Genomic DNA, 26,125 nt, shown 5'->3' on the forward strand with positions numbered 1-26,125 from the left:
GCATGCGGTACGTGGACGTTTCATCACAATAGCCCAAAAGCAAATGCCAGCAATTAATCCTAAAATATGCAGTATATCGCACGTAAGCAAACTCTTGCTGCTACAGATGCCGCTTTTAGATAGGGACATCTAGTTAGTGATGGCTTTTAGATAGTGCTATCTATGAGGGAAGGTTGCTTGTTTAAAAGTGTTAAGTTTTTTTGTTGTGTGGTGGCTAATGTCAAGTTAGTAATTAGCCACATGGGTGGAAAAGGCCTAAAGACGTAAAAACTTATCCTTGTAGAATCTTTAACACTACACTGGCTCCTGTCATACTACACACTGGTGATGGATTTGACCCTTGTTACCCCCAGACTGAGGCTGGCCTTAGCATTTTCCTCCCTCTGGTGGCACTAAGAAGTAGTAACACATTTTCAAATCTGGACAGAACCTTTGAAAAACTGAAGGAGAGTTGCGTGAAAATCCAATTACCAGTTAGTCCTAAATTTCCAGCATACTACACTTTTCTGAAAGAATAGCAGAGACTTTGGTTTCATTAAATCAACCTAAGAGCTAAAATTTTACAGTAAGCTAACTTGAATAACCAGTGATTTTAGAGTATACCCTAACTATTTTACAGCATTTGTTTTACATCTCAATATTCGTCTAAGATCAGTATTTCTGTTACAATACCAATGGCTCGTATAATCTATTTGATGACAATATACTGCCAAACTTAAATTTTACCAGAAGCAAATCAGATTTAAAAATCAATTTACTGTGGCTAAAATGTAGTATAAAATATATTTTAACATGCTCAATTTTGACCCCAACTAGATACTTTTTCCCAAAGCTCCAGTTTGAAAAACTGAGATTGAAGTGAGAAGAATTAGTTTATGCATGTTCATTTGTTTGGCTTTGAAATAATAAAATCTATAAGAACTGTTTGAACAAATTCTTGTCACCCCAAATTACATAACCATACAAAATTTAATTATTTATCATTTAGTAACTGATGAGTTTAGAATTCTCTTTGAAAATGTTCTGTTAAATGTAGCTGTAGCCATTATGTTTAGAATTGGATCAGAACTGCTGAAGTGTTCAAGTAGCCCCACCCCTCCCCTCGCCCCCACTTCATACTAATGAGCCTGGAGCCATTCAGAAGAGAATTCAGTTATTCCTTTACATTGATGTGTTAAAGTCCACCAGTGGTGCTTGATTTATCCCTGTATCTTCCCCTCAAACACAGGCATATACTCGTTCTCACATAGAACCCAATCTTTACTTTCTTGGGAGATCTTCCTAAGAAAAGGCTGATGGATAAAATTACTACACTATAAAAAATAGCATTTGTTTAACTAGCAAATCTGTTTCTCTACATAAAATAACAGTGATTATGATTATAAGCCTACATTTTAATAACATTAATTTATAAGCACTGAAATGTAATCTCTTTAAAGCTATTGTAACCTAAAATTAATTTTCTTTTTTTCTTTTTTTTTTCAGAAGCAAATGAGGTCAGTATCATTATTTTTCATTCAGTATACAATATTCAATTTAATGAACAGACCATATTGCTTTTTTCCATAAAAACTGGCATTTACTAACCTTCCAAGTCGATCATGGAAAAGCTAGTGATCATCAAGACCTGAAGGGGCTCTCTAGGAATGTACCCACCCCAAATTCCCAAATGGGCTGGCCTTTTTTAAGAGACTGCCTTCATAGGTGAATATATAATAAAGAGGCAATAACATAGCAGTTTGGGATGGAGAGAATATACTTTAAAGCCAAAGTACCACTCTAGACTTCATTGCAACAGAAGGATTATGGATGAATTCAGGTGTGACATTCATTTACACCTTTTTTTTTTTTTTTGCATGTTATAGTAAATATAAACTGGTTAGCTTTCTACATAAATACTTAGTGAATATCTATATGTATTAATAATCTATCATAATAACACTGTATAGACTAATCCTCCTACCTTCCTTAGTAATTTTATAATTATACTCAGTATTTAATACTATATATGTTATACAGTACTCTATCTTTTTTTCACTGTAAAATAAGATGAAGCTCTGTGTGTATACATTATATTAATATGATAGTACTTAGGAATCTTACTAACTTCAGTTTTGGTTTATAACTTTCTATTAATTCCTTTTTAGGCAACTGCAGGACGGAAGGTAAGCATATTTCAATTATTCAGTTTAAGAATGTTGGTGACATTAAATTCTGTGAGGCAAATTAATATTCTGTTGGATATAGATCCAAAAGAAAGTTGCTGGAACTTTGTGTTTATTGTTGTTTTGCTTTGGTTTTTTTCTGGTGTTAACCAGATTAGCATCACCAGACAGGTTCTTAAAAAAGAAAAAACAGCTGGTGGGCCATGGATTTACACTGCTGTACTTGGAGATAAAAGAGGGCACATCAAGAAGCCAGTTATATTAATGAAGGTATTCTTGATAACACCCAAGTAATCAATGATGCATACAAGTTGCATAGTGGTATACAAGAACAGTGGTAGTAATCTGGATCTGTGATGACAGGGAGAATATTTACTGCTTTTATAAATAAAGAATACGTGTGTTTTAGTAATAGTTATTCAGCCAAGAGTCAAGTCAGTTTTGTTTTCACAATTATTCTCTGATAATTCATCTTGCATATTACAGTTATAGTCTGTTGTTCTGCCTCTGTTACAGGAAAAAATCAGTTACATCTATGAAAATCACTATAAATGCATGTTCTGCAAATTAATATTCTCAAGTTACATGTTTCTGTGTATTTTGTTAGAAGGCTACACCACAACTTACATTAAGGTGTTTTTTGTTCCTTGCAGGGCCCAAGAGGAGACAAAGGGCCACAGGGAGAAAGGGTGAGGAACTGCATCTTGGTATTCATGTCTTTGTCCATCCAACAACTGTTCTGCTATAACAGGAGACAGCTAACCTGATATAACCATTAATATGCAATTAAATCGTATCATCTGGTGTGCACAATTCTGTAAAAGCTAAAGCTATCTGTAGGCCAAATTTTGTCCTCGGTGACACCTCTGCAGCCTTCTAATGGCCATTGTGATTGCAGAATGAACTCAGAGTTTGGCCTCATAGCTCAGAAGTTTAAAGGATAATTTTCAGCTGTACACCATGGAGATCAGTAACAAATGAAGTTGAGAAAGAAAAACTGATGCTCAAAGCTCATTCACAGTTAACTTTAGATTAAGTTCAGAGCAGACTAAACAAAGCTGGTCATGATGAGTGTTCACTGACTGTATGTCAAATAGAGGCTTAGAAAATTATTAGCGGTCAGATATCTGCTCATTTTACTGGCCAATGAGTATAATGTCATTTTCATAGACTTTGTTATATTGCTGTAAATTAAGATAATAGACTATCTAATACACTTGTTCATTACAGTTTTTTGTTAATTGGATCCATTCTCCTCTTCTAGCATGCTTGAGTCACATTTTACTTTTCTAAAGGGTTGTCTTAAAATGCTCACATACTTATCTTGGCAATCCACCATGATGATGCCCTTGGTTCATTAAAAGTGGTTCATTAAAATCTCTACCATAACACTAACTGGTGAACTTTTTGTGTAATGATATGCATTCAAGTATGAAAGCTAATAGCGTAAAGCATCAATAAAATAAATATACATATAATACCTGGTATTATTTCTACCTAAATCCATTTAAGAATGGGTTTTCCTTTTGGTAACAATCTGTATTTTGAGACCTGTACAAATAATGGGCCCAATCCTGCTCCATCTGAAGTCAGTAAGAAATTTATAATTGATTGAATCGGAAATGTGGTTGTACCCAAACTATAGACCAGGTGAATTGCTGTCTCATACGTGTGAGCAGAACTTAATTCTTTCTACTCAGTGATGTTGAATGAGTACAAGACAGACAGACAGATTTGGCCCAGATTAGTTCCAAGCAAGCAAAAGAGTATGTAGAGCAACAGAACAAAGAACTGTTTTTTTCTCATGTTACCTCATTTGTGAATATATAGTTATTTTGCAGGTATATTGTATCATCTATATTTGCTTTGATAAAACTTTGCAAACATATACCTGCAAAATGGTTCTGCCATGAATTTGATCTCCACTTAGCCTCTTGTATTTCACAGGAAATTTTGGATGCTCACTTACTTGTGCATAGTATGGTTTCATGTCTCTTTATATTGCACCTGCAAAAGGCTTACTTTTCAGTAGGCAGAATCCACCTTCTGTGAACACAGATGTCTAAATTGAAATCTGCCTCTCTTACTGAGTAAATGTAAGAGAATCTATCAGTGGGTGTGTACAAACTGTAGGTCCAAAATTTGAACAAGGTGCAGATTTGAAATATCCAATTTAGGGTTCACATTTGATGAACCCAGCATAGCCTGTGTAAATTCCATGGGCTAAAGCACAGTAAAGGTCTTATTACAATAAAATGAGTTGATGGTTCTGACTGGCAGCTTTCAGAACTTAGCAGTTTGTTAAAGTAGCATATGTAGCAACATTGCAGGAAATGCTGTAGATTCTGACTTGCTAATAATTTTAACAGTTTATAGATATTTCTTTGCTACTTTTAATGTTCATTTCATATTTATCTTTTTAGGGTCCACCAGGTCCACCAGGCAGAGATGGTGAAGATGGTCCACCAGGGCCTCCAGGGCCCCCTGGTCCTCCAGGTCTTGGCGGAGTAAGACATCCAGACTTTTTATTACTGTAGCTGATCATCTGTGCACTGGAACATTGAGTGAATGCCGTTATTTTCTCTCAGAAGCTAAAATCACTGCACTTTTTGCAATCGGAAAAGCTATTCTCTTGACTTTGGATCCTTTGGTTCTATTTGATTGAAATCTTCTTCAGGGAATATATTTCATGTGGATAAATTGGGAGACGCATTGAAATTAGTAGGGTGGTCAGCACATCTATGAAGAGAGAATGAACCCTCTCACTCCCCTCCAATCTGTGCATTTTATTATTTAGGAATTAACAAAATGAAGCCCTACTGATTGAACAGATGAGCAAACAAGGCATTACTGTACAGTTGGCTTCAAGCAAGAGGAAGTTACTACTGTACCTATCTGCAAAAAATGTAGCTTTTAAACTAATTGGTTATAGCCTTACCTCAGATTTTTTCATTTCTATCAATAGTCCTGTCTTGGAGCGCAAATGAATGGCCTCTCCTATACGATGCTTGCTGAAACAGTGTGCATTTCCCTTGTTCTCAGAAGGACACCATTTGCTTGCTTCAACTCTGAGGGCCCTACATTACCCTGCATAAGAGGCATAAAGTCATTTGGATGATGTCTTACTAGCCAGTACACTTTTCTCTTCAGGAGAAGCAGTGATACTTTTCATTCCTTTTATAGCATACCTAAAACTGAAATAAAAGTTAAAGTAAAATAAAAGAGCGTAGAGCAAGTCCAAGCAAAACAAGATTTTTAATTTCCTCTTTCAGAGCATTTTCTTTTTCTGCATCAGTAATTAAATGATTTAATGTAAAAAATAATAATAAAAATCTGCAGAGCCTGATGAAAGCTCAAAAAAGTCCAATGAAGTCCTCTTGAGAAGATGGACACCTTTGAGGCCTTTTTTAAAAGCTGGAAAGACCCACCTCCTCATCAGTCTTATAAGAGGTGGAGCTTAAACACCATTTAATTGATATAGAGGTTAGTGTATGTAATTTCTGAGATTGGAAATTGTCCAAAATGGTTTAGATGATTTAAGAATATTTGCTCCTTTTAAATTGTATATTCTCAGTGTTCAGTTTACATTACTGCAGTCTTTCACAGCTACTATTTAATAAATGTTTGAAACTAATACATGAAAGAAATCATTATAGAAGTAAAGTTGATACTTTTTGGAAGTGAATAAACAAACCGGTTTGGTAAATATTGTCATTGAAAACTAAGTCACTTCAAGTCAATTAGAATAATGTATAACCCAGGAAGCATAGCACATCAGATCTCCTGATATTTAAATCTGTTATTATTAATAGAACTCTTATGTGTTGAACCTTTTTCTCCCATACAGAACTTTGCTGCTCAGTATGACGGAGCGAAAGCAGGTGAATATGGCTCAGGACCAATGGTAGGCAAATGTGGTTTTTTTTATTTCTTTCCTCATTTGACAGCTTGTATAGATGTAAATACTAGCGTTTTTATTTAGATCCTTTTTCCATCTCTTAGCTTGGGAGTGGCACAGACAGCCTGTGTGTTATGTGGCATATTTGAAGTGAACAGGCGGCACAATGGCAGATAGGACAGGGGACAGAAGGCAAAGCATCAGATCAGGCAGGTAGCAGGAAGTTGAGCAGCAGATGAGTTAAGGATGGCACTCAGGGAGGGTGCAGGACTAATTTGTGGGATGCCTACCAAAAAAGGTTGGCTCCCACTCCTAGCTGATCACAACTGGAATCATACTTTCAAACTGATTGAGTGACCATGCCATAGTCTGCATCATAATACAAACTGTTTCTATAATGTAGGGCAGTATTAAATATTTGTATTAATTTTAAGGACCTATCCTCAGCTAGTGTATAGCAGTATATATTTCCCTCAGACTGTAGCTCAAGCTGGGGAATCTTACCTTTAATTTATCAGCAAAGTTCGTGGTCTAATCTTGGATAAAATGTTGGTTTGATTTGCTATCACTTTCCCCATAATGAGACAGAAGACAATTGCATTTTGGGAAGCTGACTATAAAAATAAAATATATAAAAATAAGCATAGTCATGCAGATATGAAAGCGAACTCATCTCAGCACCATCAATATGATGAACTTGTGGGAACAATTTCTCTCCCCCAGAGCTGTATAACCACGTTGACTCATTTGGCGTAGAAAAGGTTTAATGGTGTCAAATGGAAGGATACAGTATGCTATCTTAATCTAGTGTCAGTGTTCTCACATCTAAAAGTAGGTAGGACAAAATAGATATGCACAACTTCCCTTGCAGCCATTTTAAGAGCAAGTAAAATATAAATTGAACTTGATTTCAAAATAAGGGAAGGCCAACCTAAAAGGGGAACCTTTCCTGCCTACTGTATAATCTGCAAAATGGGCATTTAAGGAGTCTTTTACCTCTCCATATAGATTTGTAATTGCATTTACATTAAGAGGTGCTACATGCACATGTGGATGGCAGAGTTTAGCTTGTAATCTGCTTTTAGTTATATCTGGGTAATCTGATTGATGGAAATGAAGGTTGAATTTTGTACTGTGTCTCTAGGAGCAAATATCACATAGTGTCAGTGATGTTGCTGTACCTAAATTTAATCAGTGGGTTAAGTTCTGCTTGACTTCACAACTGTTCAATGAACAGCTAAGTTACTAATGGATCCAGGGATGTGATTCTGAGTAAAATTTGTACCCAGCTAGTCACACTGATCAATATTAGGGTTTACTTTCTGTTATAATTTCTGAAAATAGCTTTGCTTTGAAGCTTTCATAAAAATGTATTGACAAATCTCCCTGCCAGTAATATTAGCTACTTCATTTTCTCCATAATCTCCCTGTGTTGCTACTGTCAAATTTCTCAAGTGAACATAAACTTCTTCAGTAGGTCATAACATGTAGTTTTACTTTGACAACGTATAAAGAAACAAAAACAAGATTATCATTGGACTTTTCAGCAATAGCTCTATAGCAGGAGGAAACCATTTTTATCTGAGCATCAAGATTCCATGCATTTACCCCTGACAGGAAGTAGAATTTGATTGAAAAGTGTCATTTAATGATTTTTTTTCATAAAGCATGAGCAACTTTGTTTTCACCTGACACCAGCACCAATAGATTCTACATGCAGCAAGGCAATTGCCTCTTGTTTCTTCATACTTTTCACTTGTGATAGTTCTATATAAAACTTCAGCTCAATCTTAAAATCAGTCATTATTCAAATATTTCATTACCTTCAATGGGAATTTTGAATGTAGAATGAATGATTGGGCAGAATGAAATTTTATATATACTCAGAGGTATCTAAGTTATGCCCCTGTTCAACAAACGTATGGTCCCTAACACACCAACAACATTCATAACTTATTGCATGACAATAATGGAGTACCCTTAAACAAGTCAAGGTTTGTATGTAGAGTGGATAAATGATGATCTGCAAATGATAATCACTATTATGGCAGATATGACATGAGTACCTTCTTTTAACTTCAGTAAGAATAATGCAACCATGAGTAAGAAAAATGGATTCAATTACCATATTCCAAAGCATATGTATGATATTTTATAACAGTACATTTTTATCTAGCAAATTCTGGTTGGAAGGGGCATTTATTACTTGCTTCCAAATGCTACACAAAAGAAATGAAAAAAGCCAAATGTAAAGCTTAACAAGGACCTACTTTAACCTGAGTACTTAATTCTGAGGATTTATGTGAGATAAGTGGTATATTAGCCTTCTGAAGAGCAGGGGGTTTATCCAGTATTAATATATACAATGGATGTACTGCCATCCACTAACTGTAGGCTCCAGAGGGCAGTGAACATGGGCAACCCTTTTTATGTTGCTCATGGCCACAGGAAATTTAAAAAAGGTTAACTAAGATTGACAGGAAGTACAAAACAAGATATTGCCCATGGCATCTTTCATGCTTAATATTTTGCCCATGGGCCAGTGAAGGTTGAGGACCATTTCTGTAAGGAAACGTCTTCTAGCCAATAGGCATCTATTTTTTCCACTTTTAATTTAATTATTCGCATTTTAATATAATGTAATATAACCCACATAATCTAATTAAAAGTTATTACATCAGCTTTCTTTTTGTTTTCAAAACTACAAATATTCTGAAACATATTTTTAGAAGACTGTAATTTCATTTTTAATTGTTTCAGATAAATCGCAAAACACTCTTTATCTGAAATGCGATTTTTGCAAGATATACGTTTAGAATAAGATGGAATACAGGGAGATTGTTTATTTGTTTTCATAGCATTTAAGACAGTTATGCATTAGTCTCTTAACAATCCTGTTTAAGAATGATAGTCAGCTGTGGGCATTTCGGGGCATAACTTGGTTTCTGAATGTTAGTTTAGGAAAGTAAAGTTTTTAATACTTAACAGAGTCCTTTGTAAAGTGGAAAACACCATTATTAGAATACAAGATGGACATTTGAAAAAGCATTCCATTCACAGTATGTACACAGAGCAGTTTTCCTAAATGATATACAAGCGGGGGGGGGTTTCAATTCACGCTAATACTAATATTTTTAATAATTATCTGTATTTTTTTTTTCTTAGTGCCTGCCATTAGTCCATTCTTATTTTCAACGTCCTTTCCATTACTTTGAAAAGCTGCTGGCCAACTTGACAGACTCTAGAATGTAACTTCCCTTAATAATGGCTTGTTTGTGGACATGTGCACGATCCTGGCACTATCCTTTCATTCTGCCTGTCTCGATAAGAAAAGAACAGGCAGATAGAAAGGAGAAATGAACCAGTGTTCAGAAACAACTGTATCATATGTTCATTTGCAAACCAAAAAAAGTTTAATTGTTGGTTTGTCAGCCACAGCGGTGCTTCTTTATTGACTTCACTATGTCATATGGACATTATGGTTTGATGGCGGGTGAAACAGAATTGTGACAGCTCTGCTTTTGATGGGCTGTGTGCTTTCAGCAAGATCATTTAATTTTGCATCTCTCAGGATAGCTATTGGACAGTGACAACAGGAATGCCTGCCTATTTCTCAGGAATTTTGTAGGACTTAATGATTTTGACTTTGTGCTAAATGCAAGTTACTATATGATGAAGAGGTATTATTATTATTATTATTATTATGCTAACAGATTTTTTTGTGTAACTTTTTTTTTTTAGGGTTTAATGGGACCCAGAGGCCCACCTGGAACAAGTGGACCTCCTGTAAGCATATTTACACTAGCCATTGGTCGGGCAAGGGGGTATATGTATACATGTGAATATCTGTTTTTTTCTATAAAAGGACACTAAGAGAGCTCTTTTTTTTTTTTTTTTTTTTTTTTTTTTCTTTCTAGGGTCCTCCTGGCTTCCAAGGACCTCATGGTGAGCCTGGTGAACCTGGTCAAACAGTAAGTAGACATTTTTCCAACTGTTGAAGTCAGTGAACATGAGTTCTAATGTTTTTATGTATGGACATGCAGATGTGAATTTCAATCTGCCATTTCTGCTGAGTCTTGATGCAGAGAGAACCCTGAGAAGTGAGATTCATGCTGCTCAAGTCCATAAACCACAAAGGCAATTGGCTTTCACAAAATTTCAGAAGGAAGGACTCAGATCCAATTCAGTGCATCCCTAATTCATATGTAACATCAAAACAGTTGAGGAATATTCATTCAATTTTCCATTTCAAATAATCCTCCTACTTTTTTAATAGGGTCCCCAGGGTCCCCGTGGTCCATCTGGTCCTCCTGGAAAGGCTGGTGAAGATGTAAGTAACCCTTGAATATCATTTTTTCTCTATTGGATTCAGGAGATACTTGACTAGAATCTATCAAATTTAACTAGTAATTTCATAAAACCTACACATTTTCTGGTGACACTTATTCTGGAGTCTAAATACACACTTAAAAAAGGAAAAAATATTGTTCAATGTTGTTGTGATAAGTTTTTTTTTAATCTCTCCAAACATACATTTTAGCTTCCAAAACACAGAGTATAGATTATACAGACTAACATAACCTCCTGGCTCATTGAAGAGGTGTTCCATATTTGTTCATTTCCCTTCACTTCTTAGGGCCATCCTGGAAAATCTGGACGATCTGGTGAGAGGGGTGTCTCTGGTCCTCAGGTGAGTGCTTGTGTGCCCCATAACAAACATATAATTGCCTGAGTCAGTGAAACCTAGAGTATTTGTATCGGAAAAGTTGGGTGGTTCCTCTGGCCTGTAATACTGGTGTAACTCCTACTGATGTTTGTTGGGAGCCATACAGGAAAAGCAGGCAGACTCCTTACCATGCAAGACCAGAATATGTCTTCTGTCCTGATTGTAGCTATGATACATATTCAGTCCATTGCACATATGAACTTATAGCCTGGGTTTGCTTGTTGTTATTAATTTGGATCATTAGTAACAGGGCTGATCCAATGAGGGATAGGAATAGAATGCTCAGAATTTTATGGATCAGAACTCCAACCTAATTTGTTAGCTTAGGTCTAGGGATCTTTAGTCAGACTTTATGATTTTTCTTTTTATCTGTCAGGTCTAATATTAGAGACAATCTTTCATGCTCACTGTCTTTTCTCTTTTTTTTTTTTTTTTCTTTTTAAAGGGTGCTCGTGGTTTCCCTGGAACTCCTGGTCTGCCTGGCTTTAAGGGAATTAGAGTGAGTACATTTTTTCCCTAACTGGTTGACGCTGAAAACCTTTCATGATAATCAAATCCCAATACAGTCTTTCGCAAATGAATTTATACCTGAGACATTGTAAGGACATGGACAAGAAGTTCCTAAAGCCTTGAACTTACCTCTGATGCCACAGAATGGGGAAAAAAATCATGATTATCACCGGGCAATAGTTTTGCATGGAAAGATGGTTTTTCAATTAAGGAGTGGTGGTTTGTTGATATTTATAAAGATTTGTGAGTTTTTGCAGTTTAACAATTGTTTGGTTTTTTTTCTACCAATAAAGGGACACAATGGTCTGGATGGTCAGAAGGGACAACCTGGTACTCCAGGCATTAAGGTAAAAACTAAATCGGAATATTTATATTTCAAATGTAGGAGGTATTCACATTCCTAGCAAAGTACACTAGGATTCATTTCCCACATTATCATTTTAAACATTGCTTAGGGTGGAAGAACTCAAACATCAGCTAATCCAGTTAAGATGAACTCTTACTAATTTAAGATAAGAGTATATGTGTGGCTTTATATTTTGATCCCTTACTCATGTGAATAATTCTAATGAGTAAGAGCTATAGGATTTGGTCCCCAGTGATTACCTTCCCAGTAATTTCCAGTAATTTTATATTATTTGATTCTCCTGCCATGCATTTCCTATTGAATGTTTGACTTCTAAACCCATTACAATGAAAATTTCTGCTGAAAAGTTTTGCTGTGTTATACTGTAGTATGATTCTTGTTAAAATCTCAGATGGACAGAAACACTGTTCTAATTTAGACTTATTTAATCTTTCTGCACATCTTCATAATTTCACCATTTAGCAACAGATTTAAAGATCACCCTTCTAAAACTGAATTTAGACATGGTACAGGAAGGTAGTATGCTGCTAGAAGCTCATACTAGAAGTTGGGCTTTGACAGGTGTGAACAGTGGCACACACATTTCACATCAACTTCCCTTCATCACTTCTTTCTTTAGATGTAATAATACATGTTCAGTACCACTGATCAGAGTATAGAGTTCTCACATTTACATGCAACATGGTATTTGATGGCTAAATGTGGTATGTCTCAAATGACAAATATGAAGCTATCACATTCTGTTAAATCCTTTGGTGAGTGAGAACAATTACTCACCATATGTCATGAACATTATGGATATGGGAAAACAAACAAGTTACCACAAAGTTAAGTTAGCATGTAAATTTGAAATGTGTTAGCTACTCCATAGCAGTTGCCCATGTGCATGTTCCTACTTGCAGTAAATGCAAGATAGCTAGTACCTCAATGCAAGTGGGTTAAGCTGCCCCAAATGTATCGGCAGACAAGAGCTTGCATCTGGACAGTTGCTGTGGAATGGCTGATGTGCTGTAAGTACATACCCTAGGTTACGTTGCAGTAGTTTGTCCCTTTTCCCATACTATAATGTCTAAACATAGAAAGCCAAGATGCTACAAGGGTAGCAAAAGTAAATCTGGCCTTCTCTGTGCTGTGTAGAATCCAAGGGAGAATTGACACATTCACAGCGTTAATTGATATGAATCACACACGCAATTAAAATAGGAAGAGATTTACAGGTCTTACTGATGAAGTTTTAGCTATGTTTTACAGTATAACATAACAAACTGTATGTCTTATTATCATAAAGTAAATATCAGACAGTATTACTTCATACAAATATATTTTACAGTTTCAACTACCAAAATTGTTGTTCTCACTTCAACAATTCTTACACCATACTGTAGCTTTAGCATGTTTCTAAAGAAAAATATACAGGACTTCTATCAGTGTTATATTTTAAGTATAGGCTAGATGGGCCAATAAGCATGGCAATATCTGGAGGTCTAAAGAATGAAAAGGTTCCTTTCCCTACCTGTGATTAGATACCTGAGATGAAGTCTTATTTCTGGTCCCTAGATGGAGTGGGCTGAGGTAACATTTGCAACTTGTGCTAAGAAACAGGAAAGGATCATTCTGTTACTGTTGTCCAAGAAAAAACTCTTATAAACAATTGATCAGATCAGCAGGCTTTTATTTAGTGTATGTATCTTCATATTCTCCAGCTAGATATGAAGTAAGGACTTCCTTGAACTCCTACTCCTTTTGAAGACAGTGGCATGATTCCCACTGAGATCATTAAAAGTAAAATACAATTAATAATATCTCTACAGGGATATTATACAGTTAACTCCACAGAGATCTTATTATCTACAGAAATCTTAATATTAACAATTACTCTATAGGGATATGGTACAGGTCTGTAAGAAACATATTTTAATCTAAGTTTAACTAATGAACAATTCTGTTTTTCATAGGGTGAATCCGGTGCCCCTGGTGAAAATGGTACCCCAGGACAATCTGTAAGTATTACCACTGCTTATGATTGAGGAAAATTACTAAATCTGCCATACTTTTCAATTCATTTTCAATTAATGTTTGCAATTTACCACCACCAGTTAGTTATTCTAATTTAATTAGGTTAGGGTTTAATAGAACTAGCAACATTTGTTTAAAATTGGAAGCTATGATTAGTCCTCTGAATAATGCTAAATATAGAGAAGAAGACTTAGTAAAAGAAATATAAGAGTTATGTCTTGCTTAATATGTATGTACGAATTAACTAAGTAACTCAATACATTCTTCTAGGGTGCTCGTGGCCTGCCCGGTGAAAGAGGAAGAATTGGTGCACCTGGCCCAGCTGTAAGTGACTTAATATTTGTAAATTTCTTCTCATGACACATTTACATTCTGTTTGTGTAATCCTCAGAAGCTAAGTCTCATGTTTTCTTCCCCTAGGGTGCCCGTGGCAGCGATGGTAGCGCTGGTCCCACTGGTCCTGCTGTAAGTTCCATTGTTGGCCTTTAACAAATGAGGTCTTGTAGCCATTTCCCAGCCTATACACGATTTCTCATTCCCCAGTTAAATGATTTGAGTGGCCTTTTTAAGTTCTTCCTTTGTGTTTGCCTGTTAAGCAACAATGGATAAGTAGAATATGAGCATAATGCATTTGCTATGATTCTCAGATGTTACATTAAACTCTAGTGGACCATCCCTGACACATCAAAGGAACTGACTGTACCATCATTTACACTGGGTGTTCCTGGGACAAAAGTCAGTGGCCTGACTCCAGATTTACATCAATCAAATTGACAGCAATTCTTGTTCTAAAATTAAGCCTAGATTAACATTTCCAGGAACTTTTAATGTTCATACTTTGTGTAAATGCTGCTGACAATCACAATGAAAGATCCAGTATGATGTGAAGATATTATGGGGACTCCAACATCAAGTTGTGACCATCTAAGGACTAGTCCTTTCACATTAACTACTAGTAGTTGCACTGAAATCTATGGAATCGGAATAAAGATTACATGTGAGAAAGTATAACAAAATCAATTTAAACAGACATTTCATTATCACAGATTTCAATAAAATGACTTTCAGATGTATAACTATCTAAAAGCCAGTTTGAAGTGACCAGCCATTGGATCTAGTGCCTATATTTGAAAAATCAGTATCAATATTTGAAAGATCAACCTGTAAAATCAGAATGATCAAAAAAAAGCCCAAAAAACAAAACTAACATTGTAATACAACTAAAGTCTATTCAAAACTCTCCCTTTTTATGAGGGGAAAAAAAAGAGTTTCCCTTTTTTCTACCCTTGACTCTTCCACACATCTCCCACTTATTTCATGGAAAGTCCTGTGTCTCTCCAATGCAGAAGGATGCATTTTCAAATGCACCCCTCTACCACCACAAGCATTACATAAGCAAATTTCCCTTTCTGCTTTGAAAGCTTCAGGGTCCATGCTGGAACCAGGATTTGGTTAGATTGGTTCTTCTTAAAACTGTGGTGAAAATTTCAGCAGTAAATGCTTTGGCTTTAACTGAGTAGACAATAGTTTAATGTATGAATTCCATATTAGTTCTACAATTTGGTGTATTGAAAGGCATATAGAGCTGAGCTTCTTATTTCAAACAGAATGGACCATACAGCTGGGATTTGATTTTACTCTCCAGAGCAAAACCACAAGGTTTCCCTTCATGTGCAATTTTTCACACTCAGCCAGATTCCAGTGAGTTACTTGTCATGTAAATCCTATTGGCTATTGCAAAGTGAATTTGGATTACAACTGTTCTGAGGTCCAAATTGAGTCCCTTTGTGCTGAATTATTAACTTTCTATGCCAGATTCTAACTTACAGATGATTGGGACCTGATCCTGCAAACATCACAAAACACTTCTCAGGGTACTTTAAATAAAAGGGCATGGTTGTGTTTCCCATGGTGTGCTATCTCTGTCCACTTAAAACATTAAGAGATCCAAGCTGAGAGAATCTTAGCAAATAGCTTTTTTTCATGTATAATTAATATGGATTTTATCATGTAGTATTATACATAAATTAATGTGTAATACTATATGATAAAATCCATATACTTCAGTATTTAAAAGATGCTGTAAAAGAACCTATAAAATCAGAATGATCAAAAAAAAACACACACACGATAGATGCAGACATTATGGTCATTATCTGTGGCTTTAAATATAGTAATGCAGGATTGCAATGATTCTTTCAAATGAACAATAATCTACATCAAACCAAATTATCTTCTCTTACACAGGCATACATACCCCAGAGGGACCCCTTTCACTACATGTGGATCAATGGAGGCAGCATTGCTTGCCCTCTCATAACTGATAGACGCTGACCCAACAGTCATAGAATAAACAGATTGGCAGTACTAACATCTGCAAGTCATAGAGCTAAATCTATAAACACAGTTTAACTTGGTGTATATTCCAGAATGTTTGTCCCAAAAGAAGGACAAGCATAAAATTCCTAAACAGAATCCAGATATAGCAAGGCAAGTGGAATAGCATCTTTGGTGCAGAAATGCCATTTTTGCCCTGTTTAAAAACTGATCCATTTTAGTTAAAAATGGGAGGGGGGGGCAGATGATTTTCTTAATACCATAATGAGTTTCTATATCTAGTAAAAAAAAAAAAAATAAAAAAATAAATAAAAAAAAAAAAAATTGCCAGCCCTTGGAACTGAACTCCAGGAAGCAGAAATTGAAACAAGTAAATGGGTAAAGTATCCCAATCCATAATGAAGAGTGCTGGGGAGTAACAATACAGCCTAAGCAGTACTCACTGCAGTGGCAGATAAGTTGTACATGCTCTCTTTCACTCACACGGAGCCTTATTTCCTTTTATGGGCAATCAAAACAGCAACTTTAGAATCACTTCATATCTTAAAATTGGATCCTACCCTCAGCTGCCTTGTGACCTGACCCAATACCTATTGAAGTCAATGGAACACTATCATTAAATTCAATGGGAGTTTCATCCAACGCTGATTTTACAAGACTCTCCCCTTCCCCCATGCAATACACAAGGTTACTGTGACAAGCCCACATGCCTCTGCAGTGACATGCACACCATTTTCCCAATGGGGAATGTCCACCTGAGTAGCTGAAAATAGTATGCCACCCTTTGTTCATTGTGATAGTTTGCACTAAGAGATACTTTCTGTACTTAGTTGCTCAAATGTTTGAGTGTAGGGTATTTGTTCATTCACAAATGTTTTTTCATTCATGAACAATATGTTCATCCATGTTGTCTGTAGTTGTTCATTCATAAATTTTTAGCCCTCATGCTAACATGATTGCGTATCAACCCTGCTCCTAATTGCTTTTAGAAGACTAGGCTTGTCACTTCCTAGTGTTAGAAGATATGTTGACAGTCTGCTGTGATTCACATTTTTCAAATAAATCTTTTTTTTTTCCATACACTCATTATGGCAACTGACATGTCTGTATTTTCAATGGTCTTTCTAAACAGTTTCATTCATTTTATAGGGCCCTATCGGTTCTGCTGGTCCTCCAGGTTTCCCAGGTGCTCCTGGAGCCAAGGTATGAATATCTTCTCCTTTACATGTTAGGGACAGGCAAAATGTTGTAGCTAATGCCCATAGGCAGCAAAGTGTAGTTTGGCATCTGAACTGGGATGCTTTCAAACCAAACATTGTGGCAGATCAAAATGAGGAAAAGCCCTTGGAGTCTTCTGGAAACAATAGTAATAGTACTTTAAATCATGGAGACTTTACCATGATGGGTTTTTGTTTTGTTTTTTCCAAAGTATATGCAGGAGGGGGGTGTAGCCCTGTTCCATATAGTGCTCAAAATGGCTGTATTTGCATGTATACAAACCAAATGAACAGATGTCAAAAACTCTGTGAGATGTCGTCATGCAGTAGAGAATTGGGTGACTTACATTCTGAGTTCTGAACATTATTATGGAGAGCTGACATGTAAATAATTTAAAATAAGTGAAATTTCACTTTGATTCTTAAATAATTTGTTGCAAACTAAAGGTTAAATACACTTTGTGTACATTAGATCTTGTTGGTTTTGTTCAGTTGAAACTCCTATAATATTGAATGTGAGTTTTGCTGTCCTTTCACTATCAGAATGTAGGCCAGGGTATTAAAATATGCTGTATTTGAGAGTTGTATGTATGCACAACCTCCCTAGAGGCCCGGGACTTCATTGGTTTGACACAGAGTACAGTAGATGTTTGTGCTGCCTTCATCCTAATAATATGTGTTTTCCATGATGACTGCATGTCTCAGAAGAATCAACATTTAGATCAAAACGATGTATGGGTAGCTGGTACCCTCAGTCTTCACAGACTGCAGCTGCATTAGAACATCTGCAGGCCATACTCTAGTCGGCCCTGGTAGAAGGTAATAGCTATAGAAACAAACAAACACTTTTTCAAGCAAAAAACTTTACCTAGAGTATATCCACTGATCATAGAGGGTTTGTTCATATAAAGTACATGATGATGATGTGCTTGGGTTCTGAATTTTATAGGGACTGTCTCAACTAAAAATACACCCCGCTTCTGATGTAGCACTATAAAGTATGATCCTATAAATAGTTACACTCTATACAATGCATTACCTCCTGACCTGTAGCTACTTAGAAGTTCACATGCAAAACATTCAATTTATTAATCAATGTTTGAAGTAACTTTTAGACTGAGTCACCACTGTCCCAAATCATGGGTAATTTACACCAGTGCAAACTGAGTGTAAAATACTGGTGTTTGGAATGAGCGTACCTGTTTTGCAGTGGTTTAAGTGACGGTCACAAAAGCTAGGACAGTGGTGAATGAGACCTTTTGCCATTTGAGAGGCAGCATAGTCCAGTGGATAGGATGTGAGGCTGTGAATCAGGGCAAAGCTGTTTTGTCCTTAATCTTGATTCTGCAATAGATTTGCTGAATGGTCTTGGGTAAATCCATGGCCTGACTTTTAGAGTTGCTGAGCAGTCTTCTGTGGAAGCTATACAGGCCTGTGTAGCTCAGTGCCTCTGAAATCTGATAAAAAGCTCTCATAGCCTCAGTTTTGTTTTTTTTTTTACCTCTAAAGCAGGGTTAACAAACAGTCAAATGTAGTATTAATCTTGAACTGTAGCTGTATGAATGGTGTGTGCTGAAATGGTGTGCTGTAGTATTTTCTTGACATTGTACTTGCTGATGAACAGCTTGATATAATTTTTCTCAAATAGGGTGAAATTGGAGCTGCTGGTAATGTAGGTCCTTCTGGCCCTGCTGGTCCACGAGGAGAGGCTGGACTTCCTGGTTCTTCTGGTCCCGTTGGCCCTCCTGTAAGTTAATTCCAGTCTTGGCTATCAGTAGATGTGAATTTTGTGGACTCAGAGGTAAGAAGAAGGTTATATTAACAAACACCTTTATTTTTCTCATTAGGGAAACCCTGGTTCTAATGGTCTTGCTGGTGCTAAAGGTGCAACTGTAAGTATATCTACGTTCTGGGTTATTTCAAAATGAAAGTTTTAACTAATGCAACACAGAACAAAATTATTATGCATTTTCTTTTTTTTCACTAAATAGGGTCTTCCTGGTGTTGCTGGTGCTCCTGGCTTGCCTGGTCCACGTGGTATTCCTGGACCTTCTGGCCCTGCCGGAGCTGCTGGCACCAGAGGTCTTGTTGTAAGTAGCCCTGTCAGTAGTATCTCGTTTTGATAATGGCCCAACTGCCCATACTTGTCAAACCTGCTGGATAATTTGTTTTGAAGAGCAAACATTAAGTTTGTTTTTTTTAATTGCCATTTCTTGCTGCACAAACACACAACAGAGCACTCCTACATATTACTAACTCGTGGCCTATCACAACTGAAGAATCTTCACTTTATGCATTCTCTAAATGGGAGGCATGTAAAGCTTAGCAGTCCTTGCACACTAGCTCTGTTCAAACAGCCAGATGCAGCAGCAGTTTGGTATAAGGCCAGTAGAGCAGGCCCTTGGACTGCTTAGATCAATTATTGTTCTTAATGATCTTTAATATAATGTTCCATGTTTGATATTCCCTTTAAATGTTATTCACTTGATAGTCACATAATTTTTTTTTAAAGAAAAGTTGAACAAGTAAAAGTTTTTAGGCAATGCTTATTCCTGTGATTTTGTTATGTTTGACTGTAGGGTGAACCAGGCCCTGCTGGTGCCAAGGGAGAAAGTGGTAACAAGGGTGAACCCGTAAGTATTGCAATACATTAAACATTTTCAGTGAATCAAGTTTGAGGTGGACTTTTGCTCAAGTTACTGACCTGTTTCTTTGATCACATTAAACAGGGTGCTGCTGGTCCATCAGGTCCCGCTGGTCCAAGTGGTGAAGAAGGCAAGAAAGGTACTACTGGTGAACCTGGCTCTTCTGGCCCCCCTGGTCCAGCTGGTCTAAGAGTAAGTACTCTTTGCACATTCCAGAAACATATGCAAAAAAAGGGGAATAAATCTAGTTACACAAATACAAACAAACATAGATAATAAAGGGTCCTAGCTGTACTGTTTCAGCTAACCGGAACCCAGGTAATGTACTAAACCTGGTAAATAACTACGGTATCCAGTTGTCTGTGCCATTTTTATATTATATTATAGGGAAAAAACGATCAGGATTTGGAATTAGGAATGCCCTTTAGTTTACCTGAGTAACTTGAACATATTTGTGTTAACACTTCATATGCAACCTAGCAATTGTAAAAATCCATTACGATTCTATCACAAGTTCAGGGCAAAGGGAATTAAGTGTTTGACTAATTCAGGTATATAAGGAGAATAACAAAACAGATTATAAACTCACAGTAGCTGTCCTCAGGGCTTGATGGTCTGATACCTAGTGAAGTATATATGCATACATTAATGTTTACTAATGCTTCATATCGTTCCTAAAATGTTTGTGGGCTACTTTTATAGTAGTGTTTGTTAAATATTTATCTATTGGGTTTTGGAGTTTGGTTTTTTTTTAAAGTACCATGATCATTTTTATCCCTTGTAAAGGTATTGATATAGATAAATTGTGTTAACCACCTCCTTTGGTTAATGACTTTCCACAAAAGCAAAGGATTGGGCTTGATGCCCAAAGAGGCTTCTTCCAGTCTTATGTTTCTAAATTTAATAGAAAGTAAAGGTTTCAGTCCTATCCTGGTAATGGGAACCTCTTACAAGATACTGCTAGACCTTCCCTTGGGAGTGAATGAGCTCAGCACTGGATGAGTCAGTTAACCTAACTCAAAGGATGAAAAATGTAACCAAACTTCCACTCGTATTTCAAGTAAAGGTTAGGGATCAGATCTATACACAGTGGCTGTGATCTGGTCTGAGATCAATTTCTTGCACTTGTACCGACTCTCTTAAAAGTCTTTAGGACTTTATATGGGTGCCAAGGTCATGTCTGTATGGCTCTGGGTCAGAGTCTGGATCCAGAGTGTGCTCAGATCTCTGGCACTAGTTCAACCTGATACAGAGCTAAGGGAAAGGGGGGAAAAAAAACAGAGATTTGGATATGTCAGGATCCAGGTTTAACCAGAACTGCAAATGCTCAGATTTAGCTTCATCTCAACTACCAACAGTTCTGCTTTGAATTCTGAGCTTCAGCAAACCCTGCCTTAGCAGTTGGCTTAATCTCTTTTCCATTCCCGGTCTGTTTTGTGTTTGTAGGGCGTTCCTGGATCTCGTGGTCTCCCTGGAGCTGACGGCAGAGCTGGTGTTATGGTGAGTCATGGTTTGGGTTTGTTTGTTTTTGGGGGGCTTTTTCTTTTTTGTTCTATTAACTATGTCTGTATGATAGTTCTGGCTATTGTTTCTCAACGTCTACTTTTTTTTTTTTGGTAGGGACCTGCTGGCAGTCGTGGTGCTACTGGTCCTGCTGGTGCTAAAGGTCCTAGTGGTGATAATGGTCGCCCTGGTGAGCCTGGCCTTATGGGTCCAAGAGTAAGTTTAAGCTCTGTAGCTTTACTACTTAACTTTTGGAGGCTAAAATAATTTGGGAATTAGAAGGGTTTTTAATCTATTAGCAGAGGCCTTTCCATCCAACTGTCATTAGACAGAGCTCTTCATATTCTGATTCATTTCTTCAACTAAATTAAACCACATCAGAACACTTTAACAGAATTACCATTGTTTGCATTGTGGCAATGTAGGTCAGGGCCCCATTGTTTCATCCAGGGTACAAATTAATGAGATACGGTTCCACTGATTCTTATTTACAGAATGAGGTAGCTATCTTCATAGTTGAAATTTGAGTCGTCTGCAGCACTCCATAAACAACCTCGGTCCACATTGTTGTTCAAGCTGATTTGAAAAAAAACATGCATTCGGTCAGACTCATGTGAATTGTCTGCTCAGCTACAGTAGTCTTGCTTACATTTGTCAGTGACAAAACAGTCTGCCCCTGGCCTCTTGGCCTTAAGTTTATCATTCCTAATCCACTTCCTTATAGAATGGGTATTAATTAGTTTCCTAATTAAAGTATGGACCATAAACCATGAAGCCTGCATATTTTTTTATATAGATACCTTGCATTAAACTTGTGTGTTTGCATGACTAGGCATAAATGAATGTAGTCAAGTGAAACGTGTATAAAATGTATGGTATAAAAGTCAGCATGTTTTCACTTTGTGGTTGAATTATTCCTTGAGTGTATTGCTGAATTATGCTCTAATGTATTTTTGGTTTAAACTTAGCAGGAAGTAAAGCTTATTTACTGCAAGTTAAAGAGAGTGTGGGGGGGAGGGGCATGTACACACATATACAACCATATATATTGCCATTTTTAATAACTTTGGTGATCTGAAAAAAAAAATTGACATCCTGTTTTTAGGGTCTCCCTGGTCAACCTGGAAGCTCAGGCCCTGCTGGCAAGGAAGGTCCTGTTGTAAGTATTCTGTTCTTTCATTATGTTGGTTTTATTAAATACTTATAAAACATAGGTTTGAGTTGCTCCCTAAGAAGCTGTAATCCTGCTGCTCAGCTTTAACACAGCTGTGCTTAAAGTCAGTAAAACTGTACATTTTATTTTGCCAAAGGCCTGAACCAAAGGCTATGGAGGTCAGTGGGAATCTTTCCATTCACTTCCATGGGTTTTGCATAATGCCTAAAGTCCTGAAAATCAAGTTTTATGGGGGGGGGGGAAAAGTGGAGAAATGTGTATATGTACATGCGCATATGTTTTTGATATAATCTTCAAATTTTAATGAATTGATGTAGGTTGTTCTTAAGATCAAACTACGAACACTGAAAATGGGCTTTCAAAAGTTTGCTTTATTTCTTTAGGGTTTCCCTGGTGCAGATGGCAGAGTTGGCCCAACTGGTCCAGCTGGTGCAAGAGGTGAGCCTGGCAACATTGGATTCCCTGGACCCAAAGGCCCCACTGTAAGTACAAGAGACCAAAACTTTATGTTGCTGTAAAATTATTTCTTAGTTGAGAGTTATTTCCATGACCAATTATTTACTGTAGTCTGCCTGAATGCTTTGTGTATTGTTTGTTGAAAAATACTTTCAAGACATATATTTTTCTTTGTTTCTCCAATAACCCAAAATAGAAACTATTTTTAAAATTTAATAAGGTAAATTTTTCAAACCATTCACAAGTTAGATGCATGTTGCAACCTTGTTAGTGATGCTGTATATGGTCAATTGCTCACAACTTTTGGTCTCATATCTAGCAGTAGAGAAAGTGTAAAGTGAGGCACTTCAAAGGTTTTCAGAATGTGCCTGAATATGCAGACCATAATCCAGAGTCTGAAGTCTGAAAGACTTCCATTGACTTCAGTCAACTTTGGATCAGTCCAGCCGGTACAACTGAATTTTTGGTGGTGCCTATCTGATGCCACTGTATGCAGCACCACAGGGCAGGTCAAAGCTTTGGTTTTGGGGGAAAAAAATTATTTTGTATGACACTTTCTCTAACATCTTCAATTAGCTAAATGGCACTTTCTGATAACTAGAAAACAATGAATGCTATAATAGTTTGTGGCATAGATCATGTTGATCTTTGGTGATTTTAACTAGAGCTAATATATTGGCTTGTTTAATATGTTTGTTTGTTCTTTCTATTCACTCTTAGGGTGACCCTGGCAAACCTGGTGACAGAGGCCATGCTGGTCTTGCTGGTGCTCGGGTATGTGTGTATATTTTATCTAGAAAACCATAGCAGGGAGAGCAAGAATAGAGCTAATTACCCTCCCCCACCCCCCCAAAAAAGCAAATGGATACAAACTGCCTAAGCTAAAGAGCCTCATTAACTACACCGTTTGTGGGTTCAAAAATAAGTGGTTGTGACCCTATCTGGTTGAACAGAAAAAAGGGACTGTAAAACAACAATATTAAACCGTTCATTGATTAAATGAGTAATCAAGTCTTTCTCCTCCCTTGTGTGTGTATGTAGGGTGCGCCTGGTCCTGAGGGCAACAATGGGGCTCAAGGTCCTCCTGGTGTTGCTGTAAGTAACAGCTTCAAAATAAACCTAGTTGCAGAACATTTTTAGTTTCATTTTAAGCTGTAGCAAGATTTCAGACCTTTCCTCATTTTTCCAGTTTGTAGTTAAGCACTCTTTTATTTCATCTAGGGCAACCCTGGTGCAAAAGGTGAACAAGGTCCAGCTGGTCCTCCCGGTTTCCAGGTAAGTCATTTCACTAAATATGATGCATGTAGCATCTTTTGCTGTTCCTTTTGGCAAATGCCTCCATTAAGATTGAACTCCACCTTGCCTTGTAAACTCACTTTTCACTATTTGTAACTTTCTTAGATCTGGCTAAAATCTCACATACTTAGACTTTTCCATCTTTACTGCACCAAAGAACTTGATTCAGAGGTAGCTGTATGGACATTTTAGGCCCAATTTAGGCACAAAAATGCTCTCACAACCTTCTAGTCCTGTTGAAGTTAGTGGGATCACAATGGTTCTCATGCCTTTTGACCGTAACAGCAAATGTCTCTTATTGAACTAATACTATAAATTAAGCCTCCTAGGACTGCTGTGCTGTACAGTGTTTCATGAAGCAATGTGTTCAGTGTCTCAGAAAATGAGAAAGTGTTCATATCTGTGTTTCTTTCCATTTAGGGTCTCCCAGGCCCCTCAGGTCCAGCTGGTGAAGCTGGCAAACCAGGTGAAAGGGTGAGTGATACAAGGAAGACCTTACCTACTATTTTGATTTAAGGCAGAAGTGTTCTAATGAAACTCATACATATGGTAGGCAAGATTTTGTTAGGCCCCATTACCAAGACAAGATGCATTTCATACCGTATTCAGTATTTATAGCTATTAAGATGGCCCATTTAATTAAAGATAGCAACAGATCAATAAGTTATCCTAGCATTTGAGGTATATTTCTTATTTCAAAATTCTGGTGTGGAATTAAACAAAGCCAAACCATAATCTGACTTGTTAGGCCTTAACTGGAATAAATAACATACCCTAGAAATAAATTGGACTGATGCATGGAAATTATTTGACTGAAAACTGCAGTTCCAGAACTTCAGTATTTTTATTTTCCCTACTTTTATCCATATCCCAGTATACATTAATTTATCCCAGTATACATTAGTTGAAATCAATGGGATTACATAGGCCTACAATTAGTGTAATTTAGTAATGGGTGAGGCCTCCAGATTCTGTATAAGTAGCTACTTGGTGACTCCTAATGTTCATATCACACTCCCAGGGGGTAATGAAATCAAATCTTGCTCTCATTGAAGTTTAATGCTTTAAAACCCTTTGGATTTGACAGGAGCAGGTTCCAACATATTGTAACCCACTGGCTGAATCACAAGCTCCCTGCTCATTTTATATTTTATTCTTGCTCAGAGTAACATGAAAAAGGCTGCTATCTCATGCCTGCACCATGGCGCACAGCCTGGCTGCATGACTGAGGAGAAAAGAGGCTTTGTACCTTTTCATCCTTACCCCCATCTGCATAAATAGGTTTTAATGTGAAGTATTTTTCATAGGTTACTGCATTAAAAAGCATTTCTAACTAATATTTAAAAAATTGAAGGACAGTAAATAAGACAAGCATTCTTTAGAAATAAGCCTAATCAATCTTTCTACTTTGATTTAGGGTATGGCTGGTGAATTTGGTGCCCCTGGCCCTGCGGGTTCAAGAGTAAGTAACTTTTTGAAAGTTTAATATCAATTACATGTCTCAGTAATGTTTTTTTTTTATTTGTGTGTGAAAAGACTTGATAAATTCAATTCAAGCAATTTCTCTCAGCTTTTGACTTTAACATATAGTAGGTTATGTGTAAAGGTAACCACTCTTGCCACATAAGTACTAATACAGCCAAGGCTTTTCTTCTCTATCATTTCCAGTTGATGAGCTACCAGCTTACAGCATGACCTTGCACTTCGTACTCTTGAATTCCATCCCACTTGTATCATGACACTCAGCAAGGTCATCCAGTTCTTTTTGCATGATAAACCAATCCTTTTTTTCCAACTTTGCGTAATCAACACATT

General features: G+C 36.8%; 1 protein-coding gene across 1 annotated transcript in view; it reads left to right on the plus strand.

Moving 5' to 3' along the window:
- The window catches only part of COL1A2 (collagen type I alpha 2 chain), a 47,829-nt gene that overhangs the window by 1,259 nt on the left and 20,445 nt on the right, over positions 1–26,125 (plus strand). The window contains exons 2-30 of the mRNA XM_006025895.2: positions 1,486–1,496; positions 2,148–2,165; positions 2,819–2,854; positions 4,589–4,672; positions 6,013–6,069; positions 9,805–9,849; positions 9,981–10,034; positions 10,340–10,393; positions 10,700–10,753; positions 11,235–11,288; positions 11,593–11,646; positions 13,622–13,666; positions 13,953–14,006; positions 14,103–14,147; positions 17,169–17,222; positions 18,885–18,983; positions 19,084–19,128; positions 19,228–19,326; positions 19,816–19,869; positions 19,966–20,073; positions 21,328–21,381; positions 21,502–21,600; positions 22,490–22,543; positions 22,942–23,040; positions 23,735–23,788; positions 24,056–24,109; positions 24,236–24,289; positions 24,731–24,784; positions 25,728–25,772. Coding sequence (XP_006025957.1) covers positions 1,486–1,496; positions 2,148–2,165; positions 2,819–2,854; positions 4,589–4,672; positions 6,013–6,069; positions 9,805–9,849; positions 9,981–10,034; positions 10,340–10,393; positions 10,700–10,753; positions 11,235–11,288; positions 11,593–11,646; positions 13,622–13,666; positions 13,953–14,006; positions 14,103–14,147; positions 17,169–17,222; positions 18,885–18,983; positions 19,084–19,128; positions 19,228–19,326; positions 19,816–19,869; positions 19,966–20,073; positions 21,328–21,381; positions 21,502–21,600; positions 22,490–22,543; positions 22,942–23,040; positions 23,735–23,788; positions 24,056–24,109; positions 24,236–24,289; positions 24,731–24,784; positions 25,728–25,772 — 1,691 coding nt within the window. The remainder of the gene's footprint in view (positions 1–1,485; positions 1,497–2,147; positions 2,166–2,818; positions 2,855–4,588; positions 4,673–6,012; positions 6,070–9,804; positions 9,850–9,980; positions 10,035–10,339; positions 10,394–10,699; positions 10,754–11,234; positions 11,289–11,592; positions 11,647–13,621; positions 13,667–13,952; positions 14,007–14,102; positions 14,148–17,168; positions 17,223–18,884; positions 18,984–19,083; positions 19,129–19,227; positions 19,327–19,815; positions 19,870–19,965; positions 20,074–21,327; positions 21,382–21,501; positions 21,601–22,489; positions 22,544–22,941; positions 23,041–23,734; positions 23,789–24,055; positions 24,110–24,235; positions 24,290–24,730; positions 24,785–25,727; positions 25,773–26,125) is intronic.

This window comes from Alligator sinensis, unplaced genomic scaffold (genome assembly GCF_000455745.1).
Source record: "Alligator sinensis unplaced genomic scaffold, ASM45574v1 scaffold436_1, whole genome shotgun sequence".
In the NCBI taxonomy this organism is placed as follows: Eukaryota; Metazoa; Chordata; order Crocodylia; family Alligatoridae; genus Alligator; species Alligator sinensis.